At 37.4% G+C, this 27,986-nt stretch overlaps 1 protein-coding gene across 3 annotated transcripts; it reads left to right on the top strand.

Annotated features, from left to right (window-relative positions):
- The first annotated feature begins 2,710 nt into the window (after positions 1-2,710).
- LOC138223332 (galactose-specific lectin nattectin-like) lies at positions 2,711-27,986 on the top strand. Of its 3 annotated transcripts, XM_069179586.1 has the most exons (7): positions 2,731-2,818; positions 5,885-5,992; positions 14,568-14,637; positions 16,709-16,809; positions 24,860-24,994; positions 26,965-27,073; positions 27,867-27,986. In XM_069179586.1, the coding sequence occupies exons 3-7, from the start codon at positions 14,580-14,582 to the stop codon at positions 27,935-27,937; spliced, it is 474 nt and encodes a 157-aa protein (XP_069035687.1). In that variant the 5' UTR covers positions 2,731-2,818; positions 5,885-5,992; positions 14,568-14,579; the 3' UTR covers positions 27,938-27,986. The 3 variants fall into 3 exon arrangements, 2 of the variants coding, with proteins under 2 accessions (XP_069035686.1, XP_069035687.1); XM_069179585.1 differs by lacking the exon at positions 5,885-5,992 and having other exon boundaries at positions 2,711-2,818; XR_011181762.1 differs by lacking the exons at positions 5,885-5,992; positions 14,568-14,637; positions 16,709-16,809 and having other exon boundaries at positions 2,746-2,818.

Below are 27,986 nucleotides of genomic sequence, written 5' to 3'. Positions count from 1 at the left end.
GGACAGATAGGTGAACATTATTACGCAGAAGACAAAGATAGTGATTTACGTTGCATTGTGCATTGTTCTGCTTTAATACAGTTTTAAATAATTAAAAGTCTAAACAGTATCAGCTTTATTTATGGGTTTTAAATAAAGGCGATTACAACATGATTTAAATCAATATAAATGTTTATATTGTAATGCATAGGTAACTATTCATTGTTATTAAAATGACTTAAATTCGATCATGATGTGATATTTAGACATATAAATTTGTTTGGTGCGGGGTGCGGAACCAGGGAACTATTTACATGGAAAACGGGCGTTTCCAAGTGCTTGTACAATCGATGGAAATGTTCAAATAAATGTGCAAAAGAAATAAACAAAATAATCATTTATTTCTTTATCATATTGGCTAGCTAATGTCCTCTCTTTGCTAGTTAGTGGCTGTGTTTCTGCGTTGGGTAGCAACGGGTGACTATGTTCTCAGGCGGAAGATGTAAACAGCTTAATTTTCATGTTAAATAATTTTTTTAATTAAAATTAATTCTATACTGCAATCACATATTTGGGTACCGTTTCATAAAACTTTCATGCTTAAAATGTTTATGTTTCCCGTACCGCGGGTTTGTACCGTGAATTTTGAATGGCTCCATCTGAAGTTCAAGTTCAATTTTTTCCACAGATTAGCAGTTGGATTTAGGGCTTTGAGTGACTTACTCAAGGACATTCACTTCATTATTTCTACTCCAGTGTATCTTCTTTCTGAAATGTGAGTTTATATCACAATTTTACATTTTTACAAGACTGAAGTATGTTTTCCTCTATGAATTGCCAGTACTTTGCTCTATCTATGTACCTAATCTTGAAAAGCCTCTTCATGCCTGTTGATGATAAGCATTACATTAACATAGTGCTGTGCTGCTACCAACATGTTTTATAGTAGGGATGGTGATGACTGGGTGATGCACTGTGTTGGGTTTGCGTCAGATATAACATTTGATCCAAGTATTTGACCAGTTTCTTGAAAGACGTTAGGGCTTTGGCTTCAACAACATGGCACTGTGAACAATTAGTGTAAGGTTGTTCTCAGTTTTTTACAAGTCCCTTTAATGCACTACTTAGTAAGTTGGTGTTGTATAGTAGATTGAGTTAAGAGCTGTTATAGACACTGGCTGGTATCTTGCTACAGTGACATTCATTGCAGAGATGTAAGAAAGAATCCCCTTCCCAGGGATTGATATAAAAGTAATTTAATGTTGTCAAACACAAATTTTCATATCACAATTCTAACCATGTGAATCATATTAAATGAAACATGAGCTTTTTAAACATGTTCTTCAGTATTCAGCATGAAACCAAATACTAAATATCAGTATTACAAAAATATTAAATTAATGTTATAAAAACTATGATCCAGTGTTTCATATATTTTACGGTGTTACTGAAGGAAAATCCAGGATGACAATGATGGAAAGCAAAATATCCTAATCAACAAAAAAGTCAATAAAAGTATACAATCTAAATGTTCTTAACTGATATCAAATCCCCTTTCAGAAGTGACAGACCCTCATATCAAAGACTGCAGGAGGAATCTTTTCAGCATAATTGTCAAAAGAGTTTATATAAAATAATTACAGGGGTGTGAATGAACGTGACCCTTATGTTTTTGCTTCACTTTTTTGCAATTCTGTTAAGAGTATGATATTTTTTATAATTATTTAAGGAAGACACATTATCTCGTCTCAAACTATTTTCTGTTCCTATTGCATCAGATTGAAAGGACACTGTAGCTGTGTTAAGCCCAGAGCAGATCCTTGTCCAAGCAAAGCCTGTTTCTACACCCCATCATAATTTTCTGTATGGTGGACCTTGCCTCACATTGCGTAAAACCAAACCCAGAAACAGATAACATCACCACTGTTGTCTGACAGGTTGCCAAATGTTTGCCATGAGAAAACAAAGACAAAAGGATTTTGCTTATCTTTTCATTGGGCTGAGTTTTATTTAAACTTTAGTATAACATTAAGAATCTGAAACAACATGAAATTGATCTGTACACATGGTCAATTATTATAACTATTCTTCTTCTTATTATTATTACTATTGTTTTATTATATTAATTATATATATATATTAATATAATTATTAATAGCAATGACAATAACAAAAGCAAAGGCTGCTGGAAATAAAAATGAAATCTTGTACATCTATATTTTTTAATGTAATTGTAACTATTAATTAATATTCTTTGGATAACCATTTTCAAAGAAGTCATCTACACTTTTAAGTTTAACTGTTTTAAATTATATAATACATTTAGTATATGAGTTAATACTAATATATAACATTCTAAATACTTTTGTGTATTATCATAAAGAATCCTTTTGATTTGTTTTACTATTAACTGTTTTTTATATTTTCATTATAATGAAAGTAGTAATCTGTGGAAGAGAACATGGTTAATATTTTGAATAATAAAGTTGGAAATAATGTTTATGAAGTTATAATTATAAAGTTGTTTTCAGGAAGGGTAACAAACTCTGCTTTATTAAGGTGCAGTGAACCTCTTAAGTTACTTATTGACAACATGAGGCATTACAAAATTCTAAATTTTAAACACTGAAGTGTCTCAATGTGAACTTCAGTATGAAGCAATTTCTAAAAATATCCAATAGAAAACAAATAAAAAATTGAATGACTGGGACACAGCCTCCTTTATACCCAGTATAAAAAGGCATAACAAATGTGAATCCCACATACACAGACTGCTTTATCATAGCTCACCAATCATTGCTGCATAGTGAGTGACACTGCTCAGCTTCATTGTCCAAAGGTAGGATTCCACTTTTTTTTTTTAAAGATTCATTACGATTTTTGTTTATTTATCTAGACTGCTAATTGGAAAGGGACTAGAAAGTCATTTGAGTCAAATAGGAAACTGTTTGTTCCTACCATGTTAATGTTCTTGCAAAAGTATTCTTTGAGTATGCCTACTAAGGTTTCACATTTTAGTGCTTTAAAGTTTACAGTCATGACATTTTTTATTTTATTCTTTTGCTTCTAACATTAACAACGGTAAGTAGTCAGTTTATAGCATATTCATCATTCAAGGTAAAATATGATCATTCATTAATACAAAAGGAAATAAATTACATAATGATGTGTTAGGGCATATTGGGACAAAATTGCAGTCCTTCATTACTAAAATAATCATAGAAAAAAACAATATGAATTAAGAAAGGTGGTTTTGCATATAAGTGCAAATTGGAGACCAGATCTTCCAAAAGTGCTCTGATTTCAAGTTTAGATCATACAGATGCAGCCACTCAAAATCCACGGTACAACCCCATACCGCATGCAATTACCCACAGTTCACTGCGTTGTACCGCAGTACGTGATTGGCTGGCCAAAATGACTGACAGGGGCACTCATGGTGCATTGGGTGTTAGTGAAAAGATTTAATCATTTAATCTCTTTACTGTGCATGTTTTAATCTGCTTAGTATCAAATATTGATATGGAATTTCACAACTAAAGGGACATTTTAGTAGCTGAGCCTAAAAAGAAGAGGAGCATAACACGACTGAAGGTCATAAACGATATTAATTTAGGAACATAAACATATTATGTAAACTGTATATGGCTGGTATTGGAAGTTTAAATAAAAAATACACACCAGTATTCCACTTTCTTCCTAAACATTTTAAGCATCAAAGTCTTACATTCGGTTACATACTGTGGATATTTTGGAAAAGTTTGTACGTGCTCCTTCTGACTATATTAAGCTTATATACTTTGTTAAAAGTTATAATGTTTTAACCTTTTGTGCGAATACGCTCTTTATTGCAGTAAACAAAAGCATACTTTTTACTTTTTAGAATTTGATTAATAGGGAATATAACATGGAATTGCTTATCTGAACAAATTAATAACGGTATAATTATATTCATATTCTGTAGATCAAGTATCACAGTAGTACACTTTCTTTGGAAATGTCTGCTATAGTTTCACTGCTTCCCACATGATTATGTCTGTGGCATAATGCATTAAGCGTGTGCTTTCCATGCTGTAAGTCAAGTGTTCAAGCCTAGCTGTTGCCATGAGTTTTCTTTGAACAAATAAAAAAATATTTGAAAAACTAAAATAGCAAATATTATGTACACTATATTGACAGTTGTAGAATGTGATTAATATGGAATACAATATGGAATCACATATCTAAAGAAATTAATAATGGTATAATTATATTCATATACTGTAGCTCAAATCCTGCTAAACTAAAAATTAGACATATGAAGAGTATGATTGGACAAAGTTGTGAGGCTCTAGTAGAATTTCTATGTAAACTGAAGAGTTATAGAGGAGACACGTTATGTCTCCTTTTTACACTTGTAAAAAAGAACATTCCAATGTTGATGCGACACAGAAGATATTATTAATAATGTAATAATGTCACTGAACCAAGCCAAACTGGCACTATCCAGCATCAGGACAGCACTGCTAGAGCACCACAACTCAGGCTCAACCACTTCACAGCACAGATCAAACAGCAATATCTCACACACTGGAACACACACACACAAATACAACATAAACTGGAATGCCACAGAACCCTAAACAGACAACACACACTAGCCGAATATTTGACCAAAATAAGAAACAGCAAAAAGAAACAGGCCCTGACAAAGTACAGGCTCAGTGACCACAGCCTGGCCATGAAAACTGGGTGACACAGACAGACGTGGCTTCCCAGAGAGGACAGGCTGTGCTCCCACTGCCAGCGGGAAGAAATAGTGACAGAGGTGCACTTCCTACTGCACTGTGACAGATATTCTGGGATTAGAGAAACATTCTTCCCTTATTTCAGAAATCTAATCCCAGAGATCTAACCTGCCAGAACCATAATGGGTCCCAGTCCTACTGGGAGAGGGAGGGGGGAACTCAGTTGAACTGACAGCCCAGTATGTGATCTCCTCTCACAGCCTGAGGAACAGTGAATCTGTCTCCAAATAATGCTCAGTATGTTTACACTATATGTAAATATTTTATGATATGTCTTTGTTTCATGTTAATTTTATTATTTTTATTTGCTTTGGCAACACTGATTGTACCCATCGGTCATGCTAATAAAGCACCTTGAATAAAATGATAAAATATATGATATTTATAAATATATGAACAAAACAGATTATCCTTTCTGACAACAACATCAAAGAGGCTAAGGAATGTCTACGGCTGACAGCTCCACATCATCTTCCTTTTATAACTAACCTCATTAGATCTCTCAACTCTAAACTCTACCAGTTTCTCAACTCAAAACACTCAGTCATCTTCTTCAGAAGAAAACCATCAACACCCCAAACACCTTCACCAGTCCTAACCTTGTTGTCACTATACCTTCTGACCTTCTTTCCCTTTCACAGGATGAGCGATCCCTCCTCAGCAAAGGCCTCAGTTTTGTACCAGTTCCCAGGAAGCTGGACATCTCCCAGACCAATGTAGACCTTAACCGCTTTTACCGCAGGATCCGTCTCAGAGCACATTTTGCTGACGATTCCTCATCACAGGCAGCTGATAACAACCCAGTTATTGATGTCATTAACAACATTAATCCCAAACAGAGCTGTTGGACTCCCCCCTCTGGCCGTTTTCCATCAGTCGATTATTTCATTAACCAATGCACCAATCAAGCTCCCAAGGCACTCTCTATACCCAGTAAACACAGCTCCAACCTCACCCAAGGAGAAAATCAGGCACTCCAGTCTCTCCGCAACAGGGATGATATCGTCATCAAACCAGCGGACAAAGGAGGTGCTGTTGTGGTGTGGCATAAGAATCTATACATCTCTGAAGCCTCTAGACAACTAACTGACACTTCTGCCTACCTCCCTCTCCAACAGGACTCTACCACTGACTACCAAAAGGAAGTGGTATCCACCATTTTTCTTCTTATCAGCAGTAATGAGCTCCCCCAGGAGGCGAACCAGCTCATCATTGAACATCCATAGGTATCTCAATTTTACCTCCTCCCCAAAATCCACAAACCTGACACCCCTGGATGCCCCATCTTATCAGCATGTAAGTGTCACACCACTTACATCTCAGCCTTTCTCGACAGCCTCATGAGACCGCTGGTTGATGGTCTTCCCTCATACATCAAAGACACCAACCACGCGCTCCAACTTTTTAATGATTTCCAATTTCAGGGCACCGAATGCTACATTTTTACCATGGACATCACATCTCTTTAAACTGTCATCCCCATAGTGACGGCCTTACAGCCCTCAAGCACACGCTGAACAAACGCACAGTGCTTGATCCACCCACCCACACCCTGGTACGCCTTGCAGAATTGGTTCTCACACTGAACGCATTCTCCTTCAATAATCGTTTTTACCAACAGGTGAGTGGAGTTGCCATGGGCACCAGAATGTGACCCAGCTATTCCAATATCTTTGTTGGCTGGGTAGAAGAACGCTTCTTCGCTTCCTACACTGGCTATGTCCCTGACCTCTACAAGCGATATATTGATGACTGCGTCGGTGCCGCCACATGCTCCAAAAATCAGCTTGAGTACTTCCTGCACCATTTCACCAACTTCCACCCATCCCTCAAATATACGGTTAACATATCTTCCACTTCTCTTCCGTTTCTAGACATCAATTTCTCCAGCAACTACCCCCGACTCTCAACTTTGGTTTATTACAAACCCACGGATTCACACAGCTATCTCTTGTATAACTCATTTCACCCCAAACATATTAAAAACTCTCTCCCTTTTTCACAGTTCCTTCGGCTACAACGACTATGCAGTGATGACATCGACTTCGAGAACCAAACCCTCAAAATGTACTCTTTTTTCATCAACAGAGGATACCCCAGCAGTGTTATTGACAGGGCCCTTGCCCGAGCCAAAAACACCCCTCAGACCATCAACCCAATCAGGAACTCCACCGTAACAACTGCATTCCTTTGGTGCTTCCCTACCACCCCAACACACTTCCTATCCCCAGGACCATTAACGATAACTTTTCCATCCTACAGGATGATCCCTCCATTGGGGCCCTCTTTTCTGACCGCCCCATCATCTCATATCGCCGATCACCTAATCTACGCAACCTTCTTGTTCACAGCTCCCTCGACCGCCCTCAGAAACCATCCACACCTGGTACTTTCCCTTGCAACAGAGTTCGCTGTATCACCTGCAAGTACACATCCAACACCACACTCATTTAAGGCCCCTCAGGACAATTCCGGATCACCCAGATGGCATCTTGTACCCCCAGCAACCTTATTTACTGTATCTCTTGCAGTAAATGCCCAGTTTCTCTCTACATTGGAGAAACAGGAAGGAGACTTGGAGACCGCTTTAGAGAACATGTCAGGACTGTGAAGATTAAAGATCTTTCCAAGCCCATTGTTTCTCATTTCACCTCTGACGGCAATGACCACTCTAACCTCTCCATCTGTGTTCTCAAAGATGGTTTTCCGAACTCATACGTCAGAAAGACCACCGAAACCAAACTTATCCTGCAGCTTGGATCACACCTTTCCCCTTCTCTTAAGGACAGACTACTATTCTACTAAATTTTCTCCATTCATTGGAAGTTTCATTTCACGCCTCTCGACAACTATTCTGACTTCACACCTCTTGATTGGCCTCTCTTTCTGTCCCCTGCTCCTGCCTCTCACTCCTCCTCCCTCCCAGCCTTTGTTCTCCCGCTACATTATCTTTGCCTACGCCTTGTCTCTCTCACACCTGAAGAAGGCTCCATGGCCGAAACGTTGTGTTTTCTCTCTTCTTTTTTTCACCATGGAATAAACCTATTACTTGTTCCTTTGCAGCCTACTCATGCTGACGCAGCTACCCACCTGAACTACTATATCATAAAATATTTACATATACTTAATATAGTCAGAAGAAGTACGTAAAAACTTTTCCAAAATAACCACACTATGTAACCGAATGCAAGACTTTGATGCTTAAAATGTTTAGGAAGAAAGTGGAATACTGGTGTGTATTTTTAATTACCAATACCAGCCATATACAGTTTACATAATATGTTTATATTCCTAAATTAATATCGTTCATTAACTTGTGAAAGGCATGGTGAATCGGAGATTCTGAAAACTTACTTTGCATGATTGGAAACGAATACGTGATCGGATCAACGAAATGCTGTGGTGTTACTTTTTGTCATTAAGTAAAAATTAAGCACAGATGCAGCCATTCAAAACAAGTGAGGTACACCACGGTACCATGCGGTGGGCGTGTCGCATCCTAACGTGGTATGACGCAGTGTAACGCGTCATTTGACGTTGTATCGGAAAGTATCCAGAATCACCTTGTAAAACTGCCAGTAGGAGCCAATAAAGCTTAACCTCTCGTACAGCATTTGAACTTTTAAATTTAAACTGTGTATTACAGCATGATAATCATCAGTCATTAAAAAGTTGGTATATTTTATGAAAGCAAGATTGCTCAGTTGGGCAAATGTACACAACCTTTATCATAAATATTTTAATTATGCAGAAATATTCTATGCATCAAAGCCTTTACTGAAGATATTACTAATAGTATTAATAATGAATGACCTTGGACAAGCTGTAAACTCAAAGTATTACACTGGTCCACATTATTTGTAACCATCATTTTAAATGAAAAGGAAAAAATTACTTTTTTGTTTATTTCTTTAGAACACTTATTTGAACATTTCCATCGATTGTACAAGCACTGAAAAACTGCCCAATCCCTAGTTCGTCTGACATTTTCTTTTACTATAACAGATATAAAAACTCCCTTGCTTTTAACAGAGTGTTTAATAATTTCTAACAACGAAAAAAGTCAATTGTGTGTCCATAATATTGCTATTTTCATATTGCTAATTGCTATCGCTACTGAGTCTCTGTGTCTACAGTACATCGTTTGTGAACCAACCGGTTTCACAGGTATTTTCAACCCCCAGCCACTGTTGTTTCATCGGTTGTTATCCTGTAAAGCACTTTGAGGAGCCACCTTTAAAGGTGCTATATGAAATAAAGTTTATTATTATTATTAACATTGATCATATTTTTCCTCCCAGAACTTGTAAATTGTTGTTGTTATTGTTGTTATCCTGTAAAGAGCTTTGAGAAGGATACTGTCCAGCTTGTCAGGTGCATTCTCTTGTAAAATACTAAGTAGAGCTTTGGGGTTATTAGTGCTCCACTTACAGCAACCCAATGTAAATACATTTTGTCTCCAAATCCACCACCACTTGTATGAATCATAGCCCTGCCAAACGATGCAAATTCCGTTGCAATGGTTGTGTGCAGGAATTATTCAGTATGGCATCTCCATGTTCAAGTAAACACTGCTCTGTGTGCAAATGCAAATGCATTTTAAAAAAGTATTTTTTTTAAAGTCACCTTTAAAGGCGCTATATAAAATAAAGTTTATTATTATTATTAATATTGATGATATTCTTTCTCCCAGGACTTGTTAAATTGTTGTTGTTATGATTGTTGTTATCCTGTAAAGCACTTTGAGAAGTATACTGTCCAACATATTGTATTTCATCGCACTTTGACAGATCGTCTTAAAATCACTTTTTGTTAGAATATCCTCCAAGAGGATATTCCCCCCAAGAGGATATAGAGGATATCCCCAAAGAGGTATCCAGGTAACAGTGAAACGGACGTACAGTCTGGGGAGATCCCGTTTTCCATGTAAATAGTTCCCTGGTTCCGCACCCCTATGTGTCTCTCTCTCTCTCTGTCTCTCTCTCTCTCTCTTGGACCCGCACTCTTGGCGGGCTTGTCTTGTGTCTCTCTCTCGTCTGGGCGCGGGAGTGCTGCTAGCGGGTGGTGATGGAGAAGAAATAAAGCGCGGTTTTTAACTCCACAAGTCTGAGTCTCTGTGTTCGTGCTCAACAAACCCAAATTCATTACATTGGTGTCAGAAGCTGAAGGATGGACAGTGAATTACTTAATTTTTATGATAAATCATTTTTTAAAATTAAAATTCATTCTATACAGTAATCACATATTTGGGGCCCGTTTCATAAAACTTTGATGCTTAAAATGTTTAGGGAGAAATGGAAGACTGGTGTATATTTTTTCTTTAACCTACCAAATCCAGCCATATACAGTACAGTTTACATAAAGTAATATGTTTATGTTCCTAAATTAATATCGTTTATGACCTTCAAATGCGTTATGCTCCTCTTCTTTTTATGCTCAGCTACTAAAATTTCCCTTTAGTGGTAAAATTCCATAAAAATATTCAATACTTAGCGGATTAAAACATGCACAGTAAAGAGATTAAATGATTAAATCTTTTCACTACCTACCAATGCACCACGAGTGCCCCTGTTGGTCATTTTGGCCAGCCAATCACTTACCGTGGTAGACTGCGGTGGCTTGTGGGTAGTTGCGTGCGGTACGGGTTTGTACCGTGCATTTTGAATGGCCGCATCTGTATTTTCATGTTGTAACAGTTAAACTGATTCAGATGGTTACAAAGATACAGTAATACTTTGATCTTACAGTCTGCCCAAGGTCATTCATTATTAGTACTATAAGTAATATATCCCGTAAAGACTTTGATGCATAAAATTAAAATATTTGTGATGAAGGTGGAAGGTTGTGTACTTTTGTCTAACTGAGCAATCTTGCTTTTATAAAGTAAATAAATGTTTAATGATTAACATGCTGTAGTACACAGTTTAAAATTATTAAAAGTCTGAAGAGTATATAACTTAAATTCTTAATTGGAAAAAGATTATCCCTCAGCAGTGACCAAGATTTGAAACTGGGCGTTTTCTGGCAACAGTTCAAATGCTGTACATGAGAAGTTAAGCTGCTTACGTTACGTTACGTTAAGCTTTGAATAGGTTATAATACGGTATATTGCCCCACGCCCACCACGTTTTACCACAGCGTACCTCACTCATTTTGAATGGCTGGATCTGTATGTTAGTTTTTCCAGAGGTAGAAATGCAGCTACTTGAGAGAGTCACATTTCAACAGTGGGTACCTTGGAGACAGACCATATCAGCAAAATACACTTCTTGGAAAAAGAAACAAGTGTTTAAAATAGGCATTCAGAGCCTTTGTCAAGTATGACTGTATAATCACTGTGTAGAAAACACAATTTTGCAAACATAGTAACATGTTCACCCGAGATTTTTTTAATGACAGAATGTCAATTTTTTCAGTATTGTTTAATTTTATCACACTGCCAGAATAAATTAATAAAGGTACTCATCTGAGAGTGACACTTAAACATTGGGTGTAGCTTTTGCAAACAAACTAGGGTTAGATAAAATTTGTTATGAAATTTGAAATTAAGCTCTTGTATGATAACAGAACTTTCAGTGCAGCTTTTCACACATAGTTATACGGTCCTAGTCAGTAAATGAGCGCCCCAAATCTTGCTCCCAGGTAGTTTTCTGGGGTGTATATGAAGATTTACAGTTAGTAACTAATATATTATATAATTTTGATAACATTCCCCTTGGGGTACCAGGAGTTCTTAATTTTTTTTCAATTTCAATAGAACCAATCTCAATCTATTTCCTTTGAGACGAGATATAATAATATGGCGTATTTGAAGAAATGTGTAAAATTCAGATGCGGGAATATTATATTCAGTTTTGATCTGATCAAAAGATTTTAAAATGTATTATGAGAATAAACAGTAAAGATCTAAAATCCACTTTCTTGTCTAGAAGTCCTATATTTTTCATTTGCATTTGAAATAGGATTGAGAATGACAGGAGACAATAGAGACATACAAATGGGTATATTAAGGTATTATTAAGTATTCCTCCAATCCAGGAGAGTATTGTGTTCTAGAAATTTGTCTAACAGATTTCTCAATAGACTAACATTGTTAATAAAGGGTAGAAATTGTAATGGGTTTTACAAACCCTGTATGATCAGGTTTAATCATATTTGGTAATATGTTTTCTAATCTATGAGCAAGAACCTTTGCCAATATTTTGGCAAATAATAATAATAATAATTAATAATTGCTTACACTTATATAGCGCTTTTCTGGACACTCCACTCAAAGCGCTTTACAGGTAATGGGGACTCCCCTCCACCACCACCAATGTGCAGCATCCACCTGGATGATGCGACGGCAGCCATAGTGCGCCAGAACGCTCACCACACATCAGCTGTCAGTGGGGAGGAGAGCAGAGTAATGTAGCCAATTCATAGAGGGGGATTATTAGGAGGCCATGATTAGTAAGGGCCAATTGGAAATTTGGCCAGGACACCGGGGTTACACCCCTACTCTTTTCGAGAAGCGCCCTGGGATTTTTAATGACCACAGAGAGTCAGGACCTCGGTTTTACGTCTCATCCGAAGGACGGCGCCTGTTTCAAATTCAATTTGAAACGGCGAATTCAATAGACCTATAAGCCTATTGAATTCAAATCAGAATTTAATAGGCTTATAGGTCTGTATGATGCACAGTCCTGTGCATCCTTATCTTTTTTTCAAAAGCAAACAGATAGAGGCTTTATTCCAAGTCTCAGGTAATGAGCCTTGATCTGGTAGATTTATACAATTCTAGATGGTACAAATCCAGCCATGGTGATGTGCCCAAGGGCACAGATAAAATTGCACCCAGAGCCTCTCCAGGGGTTAAAGGTGCATTAAGAGCATTCCTATGAACCTCAGAAATGAGGTTGTAATATAATAAATACCTTTTACAGGTATGATGGTATATCAACTTATGCCACATTGTTTTGTGAAACATGAAGTGCCTTATAGAAGTTTTTAAATACAGTATTTAAAAACCTGAATTGTAGTTCAGGTGGATAGCTGCATCAGCATGCCTGGGCTGCAAAGGAACAAGTAATAGGTTTATTCCGTGCTGAAAAAAAGAAGAAAGAAAACACAATGTTTCGGCCCTGGAGCCTTCTTCAGGTGTGAGAAAGACAAGGCAGTAAGCAAAGGTAATGTAGTGGGAGAACAAAGGCTGGAAGAGAGGAGGAGTGAGAGGTGGGATCAGGGGACAGAAAGAGAGGCCGATCAAGACGTGTGAAGTCAGAATAGGTTTAGAACATTGGAAGTTTAATTGGAAATGAAACTTCCAATGAATGGAGAAAATTTAGAAGAAAAGTAGTCTGTCGTTAAGAGAAGGGGGAAGGTGTGATCCTACTGTAGCTGCAGGTTAATTTTGGTTTCTGTAGTCTTTCTGATGTATGAGTTCAGAAAACCGTCTTTGAGAACACAGACAGAATGTTGTTAATTGACCTGGGATCAAATGTCTGTGAACCATCTGTTAACTTTACAGACTTAATGGAACACTCATTTTGTTTATTTTTTATCTTGTGGGTGAGTAATCTAATTGGCTTATTTCCATATTTGTAATACCTCTGTTTGAAAAGCAAATATTTTTTAATGTTCTGAATGTTCTAAATTCAATTCTGTCTTTGATCTACATAACGCTGCCCAACTAGAGCAACTAATTTGGGGCGGAGCAGTGGCTGTGTGGCTAAGGATCTGTGCCTGTGGCTAGAAAGTCCGGCACAGGAATCCTACTCTGTTGGGCTCCTAAGCAAAGCCCTTAAACCCAACTGCTCCAGGGGTGTTATACAATGGCTGACCCTGTGCTCTGACCCCAAGATTCTCTCTCTGTCTGTGTGTCTGATAGAGAGCAAGCTGGGGTATGTGAAAAGATGAATTCCTAATGCAATAAATTGTATATGGCTAATAAAGTGAACTCTCTAGGTGTTTTTTATTTTTGTATGTAAGTTCTCTAAGTGCGATACCTCTGCTTCTAAATTTAATCTCTTTTCAATTGAGATTTTTTTAGGATTGAGGGAAATGATATGCCCCCCAATAGTTGTTTTAGCAGCATCCCACATTGTTGCAGGTGATACTAGTGATTTTTGTCATCTTCACAATAGTGAAGGATCCACTTTTGTACAAGATCACAAAACACAGCATTTGCTAAGAGAGAGGTGTTAAACCTCCAGAATCTACTTCGCTCTATGGCAATACTAAAATTAAAATCTAATTGTATCAATCATGAGAATGATCAGATAGGATAATTGAACCAATATGACAGGATAAAACATTATAAACATACTGGGTATAAAATACAAAAAATAAGAGGCATGGGAATTAAAAGTAAAAGGTATAGTTTTTAACTAAAGGATTCAATTCTCTTCATATATCCACAAGACCCAAGACCACGAGTCCCTACATATGTTTTTGAGAGCAAATAACGATCTAGTTTAAAACAAGGGCAGTGTTGGTTAAACAAAAGTATAAATTTGGGAGAATCTTCATTAGGAACACAAATATTTAGAATAGTAAGATGTTGTCCAAATATAGAACCTGATATTAAAACAAATCTGCCTTCTGAGTCTTTTTCCAGGCTTTGAATGACCTAGTAAATGACCCTGCCCAGCCTCTCTTCTAGCCACCTACAGTACGTGCACACTAATATCATGCTGCTCTATTATACAGCTTCTCCACTCCCTGGCAAAGGGAATCATATTGACATCCTACTGCTATGCCTTTCCATTTAGCCTCCTGCACATTAACTTCACACTGTTCTGCCCATTTTTGTTCTTTTAGAAAGCTGGCAACATGAGGTGTGTGTTTTCAGCTCTGATCTGCATTTTACTCACTCTCAGTGTGGTGACAGGTAAGGCATTCTATCACTGTACACTCTCAAATGAGTAAAACATAATTTGGAACAAATTTCTTTCATCTCCACCTGTCATTCACAATTATTGCTTTGTGAAGTATATGTCTTGGCCTTCATTTTATTGGGTAATAAAGACCTGTTGTGTAGTATGAGGTCAAGTCCACTCTGGCTTTTTTATTCTTATTTATTTTAAAATTTATCCAATAATGTGATCAGAGTCAAACATAAATTTATTACTCATTATGTTTACTTTGTAAGATAAGTGCTATTTTTTCTTTTTTCTTTATGGCCTGACTGCCTCAGACATCTTTTACAAGCAATAACTGTAGTGTTGTCATTACAATATGAGCAATAATCACACATGATCTTTTATTGACCAGAAAGGCATAGGATAACAATCCTTAAAAGGACTACTCTCACCAGCCAGTAAGAGTGAAGGTGCAGGGTCCTAACTAATACAAGCCACACAGTTCAGGTTGGGAACCTGAGAAAACAGAGCAGAATGTGGAAACATCGTCACCGTCTTCGGGAAAAAGAGGCTGAGCGAGCTCCAGCAAGTCTGTCCTGGTGTAGCACTACCATACACCCCCAGGTCTTTAACTGGACACAATAACACACTTCACACTTCCCACTTCCCACTTCCCACTTCCCACTTCCCACTTCCCACTTCCCAAGTTGGAGAGGCCTTTCTGCTGTTGGGGGCTGTACACCCAGAAAAGTTCCCCAGCATATGGGTCCCTGGCAGTGCATGTCATATTGGTGCTTCTGATGCACGCCAGCCTGGGTGAGGTGGGCCCGGGTGAAAGCATGTACGCGGTCCATGCTTCACTGAAGTTGCCACATGTAGTCTGGGCCGGGGGGGGGGGGAAGAGCTGTCTCCTGGTCGTGTCCCAAATGCCAGGGCTATTGGGGTGCAAATTACTTTCCTCAACATCAAGGAGGCTGGTATGCACCCTGTGGACTTGTGGACAGATGTCCTGTAGGCCCATAGTACCAAGGGCAGATGTTGATCCCAGTCCAGCTGATTTTCAGACACCAAAGAAGCCTGTTGGGTGGAGATAGTGCCGTGAAAAAGCTTTACCAACCCATCACTGTGGGGATGCAAGGGGGGTTAGCCGTATTTTGTATCCCCCGCGGCTGGCACACCGGGCTGAAAACGTGGGACCTCTGGTCACTGTGGGGCTCCTCTGGTGCCCACAGCCTGGTAAACATGCCCTCCAGCAGTGCATCCGCCACAGTGGTGGTGCTGTGGTCTGGTAGGGTATATGCCTCAGGCCATTTTGTAAAATAGTCCATATCCACCAGGATGAAGCGGTTGCTAGAATCTGAACGAGGGAGTGGGCCCAGCACATCAACCCCCACTCGCACCATAGGAGCTCCCACCTGATGTTGCTGTAGGGGGGGATGGATGCAGTCAGGGGGACCTTTCTCTGCCAGGCACACATCACAAGTTTGGCAGAAATGCACCATGTCCTGGTGACACTGTCTCCAGTAGAAGTGGTCCCGGAAATGCCCCAGGGTCTTGGCAGTACCAAAATGTCCCACTCCTGGCTGCCCATGCACTGCTTACAGCACAACATCCCGCAGAGAGGCAAGTACCCCTAGCTGCTACTGTTTCTCACCACCGGAGGGTGCCTGTCAACCCCAACACAACACCCCCTCCTTCACAACCAAGGAATACCAGAGTGTACAGAGTGCTTTAACTGCCTTGGAGTGAGAAACAATATCTTCCCGCGATAGCTGGCTCCTTTATGTCTTCCAGCGCAGCACCAGACCACTAGCAGGGACATCGTTAACTCCTGGGATTTGGGGGGAAGGACAGGGGTTTATGTACATATAGTGTTAGTATACGGGTTTGACTGTCCCATGTTTTCCATCATGCATTCATTTAGTGCCCCACCACCGCCTGATGGGGGTGCTACATTATACTTTTGCTAGTACACAAGAAATTGAAATTTAACCTGTGCACGATGATTCCATCCAAATATGAATTCGGTTTCTCTATTAACTTTGATAACCAGATGCTTCACCTGAAAAATTATATGAGCCTCACAAGTATCCTTTTCAGGAACGTATGACTGCCAATGCACATGTCCAACAGGCTGGATGAAGTTTGATGGATTCTGCTACAAGTTCTTCACGGAAAGAATGACGTGGGCTGATGCAAATGTATGTATCGTGCGAGTTACAGGCAGTTTTCAGATTTTGTTTTTATTTATTGTGATGAAAGCAAACTATTGTGAAAGTGTTGATTTTAAATGGAGTCAATCCCAGTAACCTGTGATTGCAGACTAATCAATGATAGATACACTACAGATTACCTGTTATACTATGGTTACATACAAATGCATCCATTCAAAGTGCGCGGCACAGACACGTACGGGGGGTAATTGGCTACGTCATCGCGCATTGTGACGTGCGATGACGCACAGTACCGCGGTAAATAGTTCCCTGGTTCCGCACCCCTTGGTGTTTCTCTTGCTCTCTCTCGGGTCACCTGATCATTAGCTCGAAAGATTTCAGTGCTTTGTGTATATTCTAATGGCAGTGGGGGCAGGGTGTGTGGGAACAGGTTTGGTTGAAATTGCATTGGAGATCTATGTTTTTCACACCTGAAACACTTTCTCTGAAAGCATTTTCTTCCCAGTTTAGCCGATCTTGTAACAGCATGTTACAGTTTACTTTTATTAACCATATTAATTTTAAGTGCTTACTGCCATTTTTTGACCACGCACGAATACTCTTATGTCCATATATTCGCAAGGGAATCAGTGCGAATTGCAATACTAATTAAATAACCGCGGGCACTTTCTACCCACTCTGACAACAGGAACATTCCTATTCTTAGCTCAGCAGCTCATTACAATATAGGGTGTTCAAACCAATTTTTTTACACAGTGACACAGCGTCGCGTTGTGAATCTGTTTTTCCATGTTTACAAAAAAAGTGGAATACAGTGATACCACCTGCTATATAGATACATGTGTTTAGATATTTAGACCCAGCGTGGCACCAAGAGAGGGAGGAGGGGCGGAGCTCAGCAGTACAGAACGAACGTTCTGCTGCCTGGAGTGCTTAATGGCACCAATCACATCTGGATTTATAACTTAGTTCTTAAAATTAATCAAGCAATATGAAGCATCTCTTTTTACTTTTAAGTCCCTTAATTATCATTAAGCACAGCTTTCTCACCACTTAGACTACTTTTTGATACCATCTTTAGACAAAGCAGAAACGTGTTGTACTTTCTAATGACATTACAAGTGGAAAGATTACAGATTTTAATCGTCTTTAATATTGTTACGTTATACATTTTAGAAATGTTTAATCTATACAAAGAACACAAAACTATTCTCGATTGTATTTCTGAAAGTTATGTTACACTTAATTCACTGTTTTAAATACATCTAATTAAGAAAGTTAAGTGTTAGCATAAACTATTAGTAATCAATAATATTAAATTTAGCACTTTAATAAGTTGTTGCACTTTCCCCCGCATCTTGTAAAAATATATTTTCATTGTTCAAATATACATTAAATTTGACTATCATATAATAAGTTAAATATAAAATTCAAGAAAAAATAGGGTCAAATGTAATTCAAAATATTTTGCTAACAATGTTAACTGTTTATAAATAATAAAATGTATTAACCAAGGAGTAGGATGGCACAGTTGTTTTTTTTTTTTTTTCATAAATACAACAGTAATACCTGATGTCTCAGTGGCTTTCAAAATTAAATTATGCATGCAAACCTGTGAACTAGAAAGATGACTAAGATATCCATCCATTTATAATGGTGGCAAATCGGTTAGCATTGCTATCTTGCAGCACTGGGGTCCTAGGTTCAATTCCTGCCATCCTGTGTGTGTGGGGTTTGAATGTTCTCTCTGGGTTACATGGTTTTTCTCCATACTGTGTGTGTGATATGACTCCCTCTCGCACTCCAAAACATACTGGTAAGTTAATTGGTTTATGGGAAAACTGGCCCTGGTGCGTGTGTGTTTGTGTCTGTCTGTCCTGTGATGGACTGGCGCTATGTCCAGGGTGTATTTTGCCTTGTGTCCGTTGCTGCCTGGGATAGGCTCCAAATCCTCTGTACTGGATAAAGAGATTAGAAAATTGATGGAAGTAAAGGCACTGTGTGGATGGAACTATACACAGTGTTAGAAACCCACTATGAAATGGCAGCATCTCACTGAGAATAAAATATTTTATAGTGCTGGCTTAAGGAAACAGCCTTTCCACCTCTCTTGCACATCAGTATCCATACCTAGTTATTTAAATTGCCTCTAATTATAAACATCTTAATATGCTGGCTCTGTGGACCAGCATCAGTTATGTTTGCCCATTCCTTCACTTAATGTGCATCCAACACACAGTTCAATGCGAGCAACTACACAAAATCTAAAATACAATCCTCAGTATATTTCAGTATCTATGTAAACATACAGTCTATTAACTTCATCATCTTCATCAAAAGTATGCCTAACCCCATTAGGAAGTGTTCTTGTTATCAGTGTATTCCTCAACTTTCCCAAAATTATCTTTTTCTTACCAACATCTCTAGTCTTTTATCCTGCAATAACTCAGCCAACACTTCAATCCCCTAAAGCTGCTTAATTCCTTTAAATCACATATATCATATGTAAATACTGGCCATGTAATACTCTGCATTGTGGAATAATAGTTTACTTTAAAGGGAACTAGAGAAACTAGGAACTAGAGAAATCAAGAAAAGCTTTTTTTCTATAATTAAAAGCTCTTCTTGTTCACTGGGGAAATTAAATCCACACTGAACAATCTTCAATATGTTCAGAATATGACAGCGAGAATCCTATCAGGGATGCATTACACCTGTCTTCAAGTCCTTGCACTGGCTTCCTATCAGGTTTCGAGTCAACTTCAAACTCCTCATCCTCATTCAGTACCTATATGGCTTATTATCTGTCTACTCCCCACCTTTGTCCGTCTGACTCTGGTCTTCTAGCTGTCCTCAAGAACATCTACATTCTGTGGGTGACAGGACCTTCTCTAGCTGCACCCCAGAACTCTCGATTTGTATCCCCAGTGATATCAGTCACGTACCCTGAGTGCATTTAAATCTAATCTCAAAACCTTTCTTTTCAGAAGACTTTGTGTCTGTATCTGCTTCATTTTCTAATTTTGGTAGCACCTCTAACTGCTTGTCTTTCTTATATGTATTTACTTTGTAATCTGTGGTCCTTTTAACTGTTTTTACATCTACTGTATTACTTTGAGATGCCACTTTTAAAGGTGATATATAAAATAAAGTTTTTTATTGTTGTTATAGAGAAACATGATCAGACTTTCTTTTTTCTCTAAAGTATACTAGAGCCACACCGGTATTATATGTGTATAGAACTGTTTAGTTCGCAAAAAAAGAGAAAATTGTCATGTTGTGGAAGTTTGTGTGTTTTCTTTTATTTGTATGAGAGAGAGGTTAAAGAGAAAACAGTTTTGGTCTTCTCATTCCCTCTTTGCTAGATGGCTTTTCATACAAATCTGATCAATCTAACTGCCTATTTTCTGTGCTTTCTCTATCCTGCTAGATTTGCAAGTATTCTGAAAATTTTCTTCTTGAAATAACTCATTTCTAAATACCTTTTTTTGCTGTTAACATCTTGCAGCAACTCTGCAACAAAATATACACTTAGCTCAACCTGACAGTTCATCCTGCTACCAACATTGAATAAAAAAATCTTAAGATTTCTATATTTATGTCTTTATTTAGTGGTTTCACATGTGACAAAGGCTAAACTTTCTTGGAAAAATGTCTTTTATGTGTTGCGGAAAAACTGACTTGCTTTAACAAAATATATTTACAAATCCTTTCACCTGGCAATCTACCTGAATGCCCAACTATCTGAGAAGCCCTCCATGAAACCATGTTTGCTATTAATTCATTTAGGGCTCACTGACAGAATTGCTGTTTTTTATGCATGCTAATTTTCTGATTCCTCACTCTGTTTCATGTTTAGAGATAGATAAGACTTTATTGATCGTGAGGGGAAATTGATGTACATGTTCATGTACATGATGAATATGTTTGCGTGTTCTTTTGTAACATACACCTTTTTGTGATTTTTTTGTAGATCTAAGCAAGTGTTCCTGTATCCCTCTTCTGCACTATATATAGTCATGGCTTTTTTCTGTTTGCTTATTTCAAAGTCACACCTGCTCCATTTCTGAAACTTTTTGCTCATGTGAATTTTTGTATTTTTTACACCTCTAGCACTTTCACGTCCTGAATTTTGATTTGCCTGAATTTGTAGAATGAATTTTAGTTTTAGCCCTAAAAAGCTTAAGTTTTCACTATCTTTTGTTTCTTGTCCTACAACTGTTATTACTGATCACCGAATTATTGTACTTGACATGACTTCATTCACCCTTTCCTGAACGTCTATGACAGGCAGAGAGAGTGCTGTTTCTGGTGTGATCTTTTGCAGCTGACATTTCACTGTTTTAAACGAACAAGAAATTAGATTGCTCATAAATCACTTATTCTACATCAACACAGCATAATTGGCCACCGAAAATCCTTTTTTTTTCTTGTTCACTTTAGAGACCTTGATCGAAACTGATAAATCGTACACTAATTAATAGTAGTAAATACTGATGTTTTGCTCCCTCTTACCACAAAAATATATATGTATTGTAGCTGGGATTAACTTTATTTTGTACGCATAGCTACTGCGATTCAGACACGGAACGGTTAAAGATGGCGACAAATTAGGCACCCAGAGGGGGGGGGGGGCGTCTTCCCGCCTCCATAACTAAAAAACCAAATAGGAGTGGCTTAAGGGACATACACAGTAGTGTAACTGACAGTTTGAGGTAGCCTATCGTGTAAATTTCGCTTTGTTGCTGATAGGTTAAGCTTTCGAAACCAAAGTCATGTGACTGATTTTTCTCTCTGTTTCGTTGGTTAAACGCAATGATCACAATTTCAGTGCCGTGGTCTCCGCTTTAAAGGTACCCCTGTACTGGAAGAATTTGACCTTGGAACGTTTGCCCAGCGTACTAATATAGGCACATCCCGAAATTTTGACTTCACTGTGTAATGAAGAAATTTTAAAAACTACTTCTTAGCGTAGATAAAAAAGCTTGGATTCCCATGGACAGTATCTTATACACATCTTTTTCTGTTGTCTTTGTTGATCTCTTGAGGATCCTTGTGATATTTTGAGCTCTCTTTGAATGATAAAAGTGTCGCAGTTTAAATCATTTTCGTTGTTAGACATTATGAAACGCTCTGTTAAAAGCAAGGGAGTTTTTATATCTGTTATAGTAAAAGAAAATGCCCGACGAACTAGGGATTGAACAGTTTTTCAGTGCTTGTACAATCGATGGAAATGTTCAAATAAATGTGCTAAAGAAATAAACAAAAAATTAAATTATTCCTTTATCATATTGGCTAGCTAATGTCCCATCCTTGTTAGTTAGATCAACGAAATGCTGTGGTGGGTGTTACTTTTTGTCGATGAAAAAATAAAGTATTTTCATTTAAAATGACGGTTGCAAATAGTGTGGACCAGCGTAATACTTTGAGTTTTACTGGTGGAGCTCATACAGCTGTGGTGTCTGGATATCTTGGTCAAATATTCGGCTAGTGTGTATTGTCTGTTTAGGGTTCTGTAGCATTCCATACGGCTGGGCAGCTTGCTCCCCTCTCACGCTGGAAGACTTGACCCCTTCTACTTTGAAAATACCTGTGAAACCGGTTTAATTAGTCACAGCCAGCACTCCTGCAGAGAGTGATGAAAACTGCGCTGCACTAGGCGAATGCTTTTGGGCTTAGGTGGATTTGTGCCCTACGGTTCAACCTGCGGTACCGCTGTGTACTGTACATACAGTACGAACGTGTTATTTTGAAATATAAAAAATGTCAGTATACTGTTGTGTCCATATTATTTGCTATTTTAGTTTTTCAAATAAGTGTTTTTGTTAAAAGAAAACTCATAGTGATTGCTGGATTTGAACACCCGACCTCAACCTTGTACAGTACTGTAAATCAGTCGCTTAAGCCGTGACGCCGCCAAGGCAAGTCATGTGACACATACTGAAACAGCAATTCAGATATTACAGTAATATGGTTGGAAGGTCAACCACATGTAAGATTTTGGTGCTTAAAATGTTTAGGGAGAAATGAAGTATTGGTGTGTATTGTTTCTTTAAAATACCAATAACAGCAACATACAGTTTACATAATATGTTTATGTTCCTAAATTAATATCGTTAATGACCTTTATGACCTTCGTTATGCGCCTCTGCATTTATTTGCTTAGTTACTAACATTTTCCTTTAGTGGTAAAATTCCATATAAATATTCAATACTAAGTGGATTAAAATGTGCACAGTAAAGAGATTAAATGATTGAATCTTTTCACTAACGACCAATACACCACATTATCTTCCGTGTCGCATTAACATTGGAATGTTTTTTTTACAAGTGTCAAAAGAAGGGATACACAACCTGTCTCCTCTATAACTCTTCAGTTTACAGAGAAATTCCGCCAGAGCCTCACAACATTGTCCAATAATACTCTTCTTGTGTCTAATTTTTAGTTAAGCAGGATTTGAGTTACAGACCATAACAGACCAAAAAACAGAATCCTCCTGCAATTCGGGTGTTAACAAAACGTGTTTACAAAGAAAGTGAAATACAGTAATACTACCAGCTATATAGATACATAGATTTAGATATTTAGATCCTTAAATTAATATCATTATTAATTTCTTTAGATAGGTGATTACATATATTCTCGATTATAAAACATAATTCCGGTCCTGGAATCTGACTGGTTTACACCCTTCTGAAGTGGTACCATAATCTCTGATATATGGAAAAGAAAGCGTAGATAAAAAAGCTTGGATTTTCATATATCTGATACAAGTATATTTTAATATAGTCTTTGTTATGCTCTTGAGGATCCTTGTGATATTTTGAGCTCTAGTTGAATGATAAGTGTCACAGTTTAAATGATTGTCGTTCTTAGAAATTATGAAACACTCTTTTAAAAGCAAGGGAGTTTTTATGTCTGTTATAGCAAAAGAAAATGCCTGCAAAGTAGGGCTTGGACAGATTCCAAGTGCTTGTACAAATGTGCTAAAGAAATGAACAAAAAAAGTAATTTATTCCTTTATCATATTGGCTAGCTAATGTCCTGTCCTCGTTAGTTAGATCAACTAAATGCTGTGGTGTTTGTCAAAGAAAAAAATAAAAGTATTTTCGGTTAAAATGACAGTTAGAAAGAATGTGGACCAGCGTAATACTTTGAGTTTACAGCTTGTCCAAAGTCATTATTAATATTATTAGTAATATTTTCGGTAAAGGCTTTGATGCATAAAATATTTCTGCATAATTAAAATATTTAAGATAAAGGTAGGTTGTGTACTTTTGTCCAACTGAGCAATCTTGCTTTCATAAAATATACCAACTTTTTAATGACTGATGATTAACATGCTGATGATTGAAAAGCTCAAATGCTGTACATGAGAGATTAAGCTTTATTGGCTCCTCCTGGTGGTTTTACAAGGTGATTCCGGATACTTTCCGGTATGATGTCAAATGACACGTTACACCACGTGTTACTGCGTTTTGATCCGACACGCCCACCGCTGTGTACCACGAAGTACCCCACGTGTTTTGAATGGCTGCATCTGTAAGTTATTAGCACAAAGTTATGAATTACATAACATTAAAGACTTATCTTAACGTTTATGAGAGAAGCAATTAATTATTAATACAGTAGTTGCTTCTCATCAGTTTATATACATTTTATTAAGAGTCTCTTAAATACCAAATTTATGTACATTTAAAAAAAGAACATACTTCACTGTTCAAATGTGTTTTCCTAAATGTTTACACTTATTGGCGAAAATTATACAGTTAATTCATATTCCCAGCTATTTTCATAGGCTTTTATTCAGATGATATTAGAAAATTCAAGATCAGACATCAGTCTTGGAATAACCAGGACAATATTGTTCATTGTCTCACAACAGTCCTTACAAAACAATAAATAAAAGTCTGGACATATGATGTGTAATATCATGTGTAGATATACTAGTGAGTTATACAGTAGTAAACTACAAACCATACTAAATCTGTTAGAAGAAAAAGCACAGAATAAATCTTGTATGTTTATCCACTCTTAGTGCTTATGATGATATAACTGTTTTTCTTGTCCTCTCAGCTCCACTGTCATAAGCTGAGGTCACTTCTGCCCTCAGTGCACGATGAGCATGTTAACAACTTCCTGTTGACCCTGATCAGAAGTGAGGACGACAGGGAGCACTCAGTCTGGCTAGGAGGCATGGATTGCATAAAGGTAGTGAAGTACCTCAAGGATATCGTTAGGGCCCAGTGTTTTCCCTGCATTACATAAATTGTCTGGATACTGTTATATAGTAAATATATTAATTCCATCCAATATGCACATGATTAAAAATATGGGAATTAGTAAAGGCATGACAAATATAACATTGACTGACAAACATAACGTGATGCCCACGGGCGATTGGAACGCATACTGTACACATTTCATTGGGTGATATCGAGCTGCAGATGGTTACACAAGAAAGGGATTTGGGTTCATTTACAGTAGGTTCAACTCAGGACACTGTTTCACACTCAGTAGCAAAAGCAAGACACAGGGTCACAGTTTGGACAGAAAAAAAGCAAATATTCTTTAACGGAAAGAGCTGGAACATGCTTCCCAGAGAAGTGGGTGAGGTTCAAACTCTGGTTACCAATATGAAAGGGCTGGATGAAATTTAAGTTTTATCGAGCTACCTTCAAATCCATCCATCTATCCACCCATCTCTCAATTCTTCTCTTTTTATATTCATCCGTTCATTTATTGTCCCTTGCAAAGGTATTCACTTCCTTCTAATGATGTCCTTTGCTGAAATACAAATGATGTGTATATATCTTTTTAAAGTGATTATTTTTAATTGAAACTTTAATGCTTAAAGAACAAGTCAAGTGTCAGCAAATCACATCAAAGTCAATTAAAACCACTTATGTCCATTTAGCCAATTTCTGCCTGGAATTTCCTCTCCCTTAAACATTTGTTATATCTCTGCAGCAGAACATAGCAGGAGCCTGGTTCAGGTCTTAAATTGAAGCTAACCCCCTTGGCTTTGAGTGTGAACAGTCAAATGTCTTATATTTCTTAATGTGTCCACTCAGCAGACAAACTTATGAAAAACAAACCCCAAAAACAGCAGGCACAAATGTTTTATTGGTCTTCAGACTTTTCAACTAATATGCATGTAAAAAGGCCTGGGAATGATTTGAAACACTTGTTCTAGGTGACTACTAGCTTGGATAAAAATCTGGGACAAATTGATCAATTAGAAAAAATTCTACATCACGTTTTGTGAAGACTGGACCTGGAATGAAAGTTCACGCCTATAATAAAAAATCATAAAAATATTGAAAATAATAAGAATAAAAGCCATTGCAATTGCTATAAAAACCTTTAGACACTGCTAGAGAGCCTTTATCTGCTGTTATGCAATGGAAAAAAACCTCAGAGTTGCCTTCTGGTGTGAAAAAAAGGAGCACTGATAAGAAACTGATAAAAAACTGATTGATTACCCCTTCTGAGTCATTGATTGACAGCTAAAAGGCAGGTGGAATGCAGCCTGAGGCTTCTAGAGGAAGTCTTACCCCCTAAGGGCTCTGAATGGCTGAAAATACAATGACTGACAGCGGTTTTTACCAATCAGATTGCCTTATTTCTCGTGGTCTCCAGGTCTGGAGATAAACTAGTCTGCGTTATTTTGGCTATGTATCATGCTTCAGAATAAGGTAAAAACATGGCATATGTATATATTTTGCTGGTTTTTGCTTTTGCGGTTTTGTTGGTAAAAATGTATGATATTTACATGCTGTGCTGGCCGGGTGGCTGGGTGTTTTTATTGGGGTTCTGTTAGTTCATTAATTTATTGGTTTATTGCACAATAGTGTCACATCTGTGGAAACAAACTTTATGGTTTTGTTGTGATGATATTGGAGAATACTTGCATGTGAGAAAATTTGTGGAGTGGTTTGAAAAAAACATTGTTTATCTTGCATTTATCTTTTAAAAAAAAGTGACAGGCGTGGTCATCGGCAACCACAATCCGGGCTAAGTTAACAGTTTTACTTGTGTATTTCATCTTAGATAGATAGGACTTTATTGACCCCGAAGGGAAATTGATGTGTTACAGCAGCCCTGCCCAAGACAAGCAAAACAGACATCAGAATAGACAAAAAATTAAAATACATAAAAATTTAAATCTTGTTCAATAGGAAGGGGCGTGGACCTGGGGTGATAGGACTCAATGGAACTATACACTCTGGGCCACTGGTGAGCCCAATAACTACCAACAGGAAAACTGCCTGCAACTCAACTGGAAAGGTAACAGATCATGTAATATTTTACATAGTTGCTTGTTAGACATGCATTCAGCTTGTTTCTTCTACAATTACAAATAAATATTCCAAACTATCATCAAAGATTCCTGTAGGATTTCTGTAGGTAGTTAGCACAATTTACAGGGCAACTTCCTTTTGGCCTGCAGTTTAGATACCGTATAGGTATCTAAATATATGATTCTTGAAGGATACACGCTGACATACTGTATTTGTAGATAGAGACCCCTAATTCTCATCCTCAGAATATTTTTAGATCTCAAAACAGATATTTAAAAGAATCATGTTTAAGAGAATAAAGTAAAAGTCATTTCACAGAACAATGTGTATTCAACAAAGGAACAGTTGATTTAATAGAAGTCAGGTTAAACAATATTAATAAATACATCTTTAAGCAGTGGTGATTAAATTGCTTTTTCCTTTCAGTTTGCATATGAACTATCATGCTGTTAAAAAGTCTGTGACACAGAAACCAGAAAATCTCTCAAACATTTCACTGAACAAAGCTTGATATTACATAATTTATTCTAAATGAAAATAAGGTACTGAATGAGCTTTTATTACATAGATGTTTAATATATAATGTACAGAAATAAGAGGTGTCATTATCTTCTCTATAGTTTATTGCAGAATGTTATAAGCAGGTAATTTGCACTACTATGACATTATGAGGGAATATCAAAGATATGTTATTTCAAAGAAAGAAGGCATGTAATTCCCATACAATAAAACATTTTTCTTTGTAATAAAGCACAGAATATTTTTTCTTTTTTTTCTAGGTAACAGTCATTGGAATGACTTTCCATGTACATATAAGCTTCCATTTATCTGTGCTAGACCAGTCCTGTAAAGAACTGTAAATAATTTGGCATTTTAATAAAAAATGAATTCTCTTTCAA

This window comes from Lepisosteus oculatus, chromosome 16 (genome assembly GCF_040954835.1).
Source record: "Lepisosteus oculatus isolate fLepOcu1 chromosome 16, fLepOcu1.hap2, whole genome shotgun sequence".
Classification (NCBI taxonomy): Eukaryota; Metazoa; Chordata; class Actinopteri; order Semionotiformes; family Lepisosteidae; genus Lepisosteus; species Lepisosteus oculatus.
Note: the sequence above shows the minus strand (reverse complement) of the source record. Positions and strands in the feature narration are given on the sequence as shown.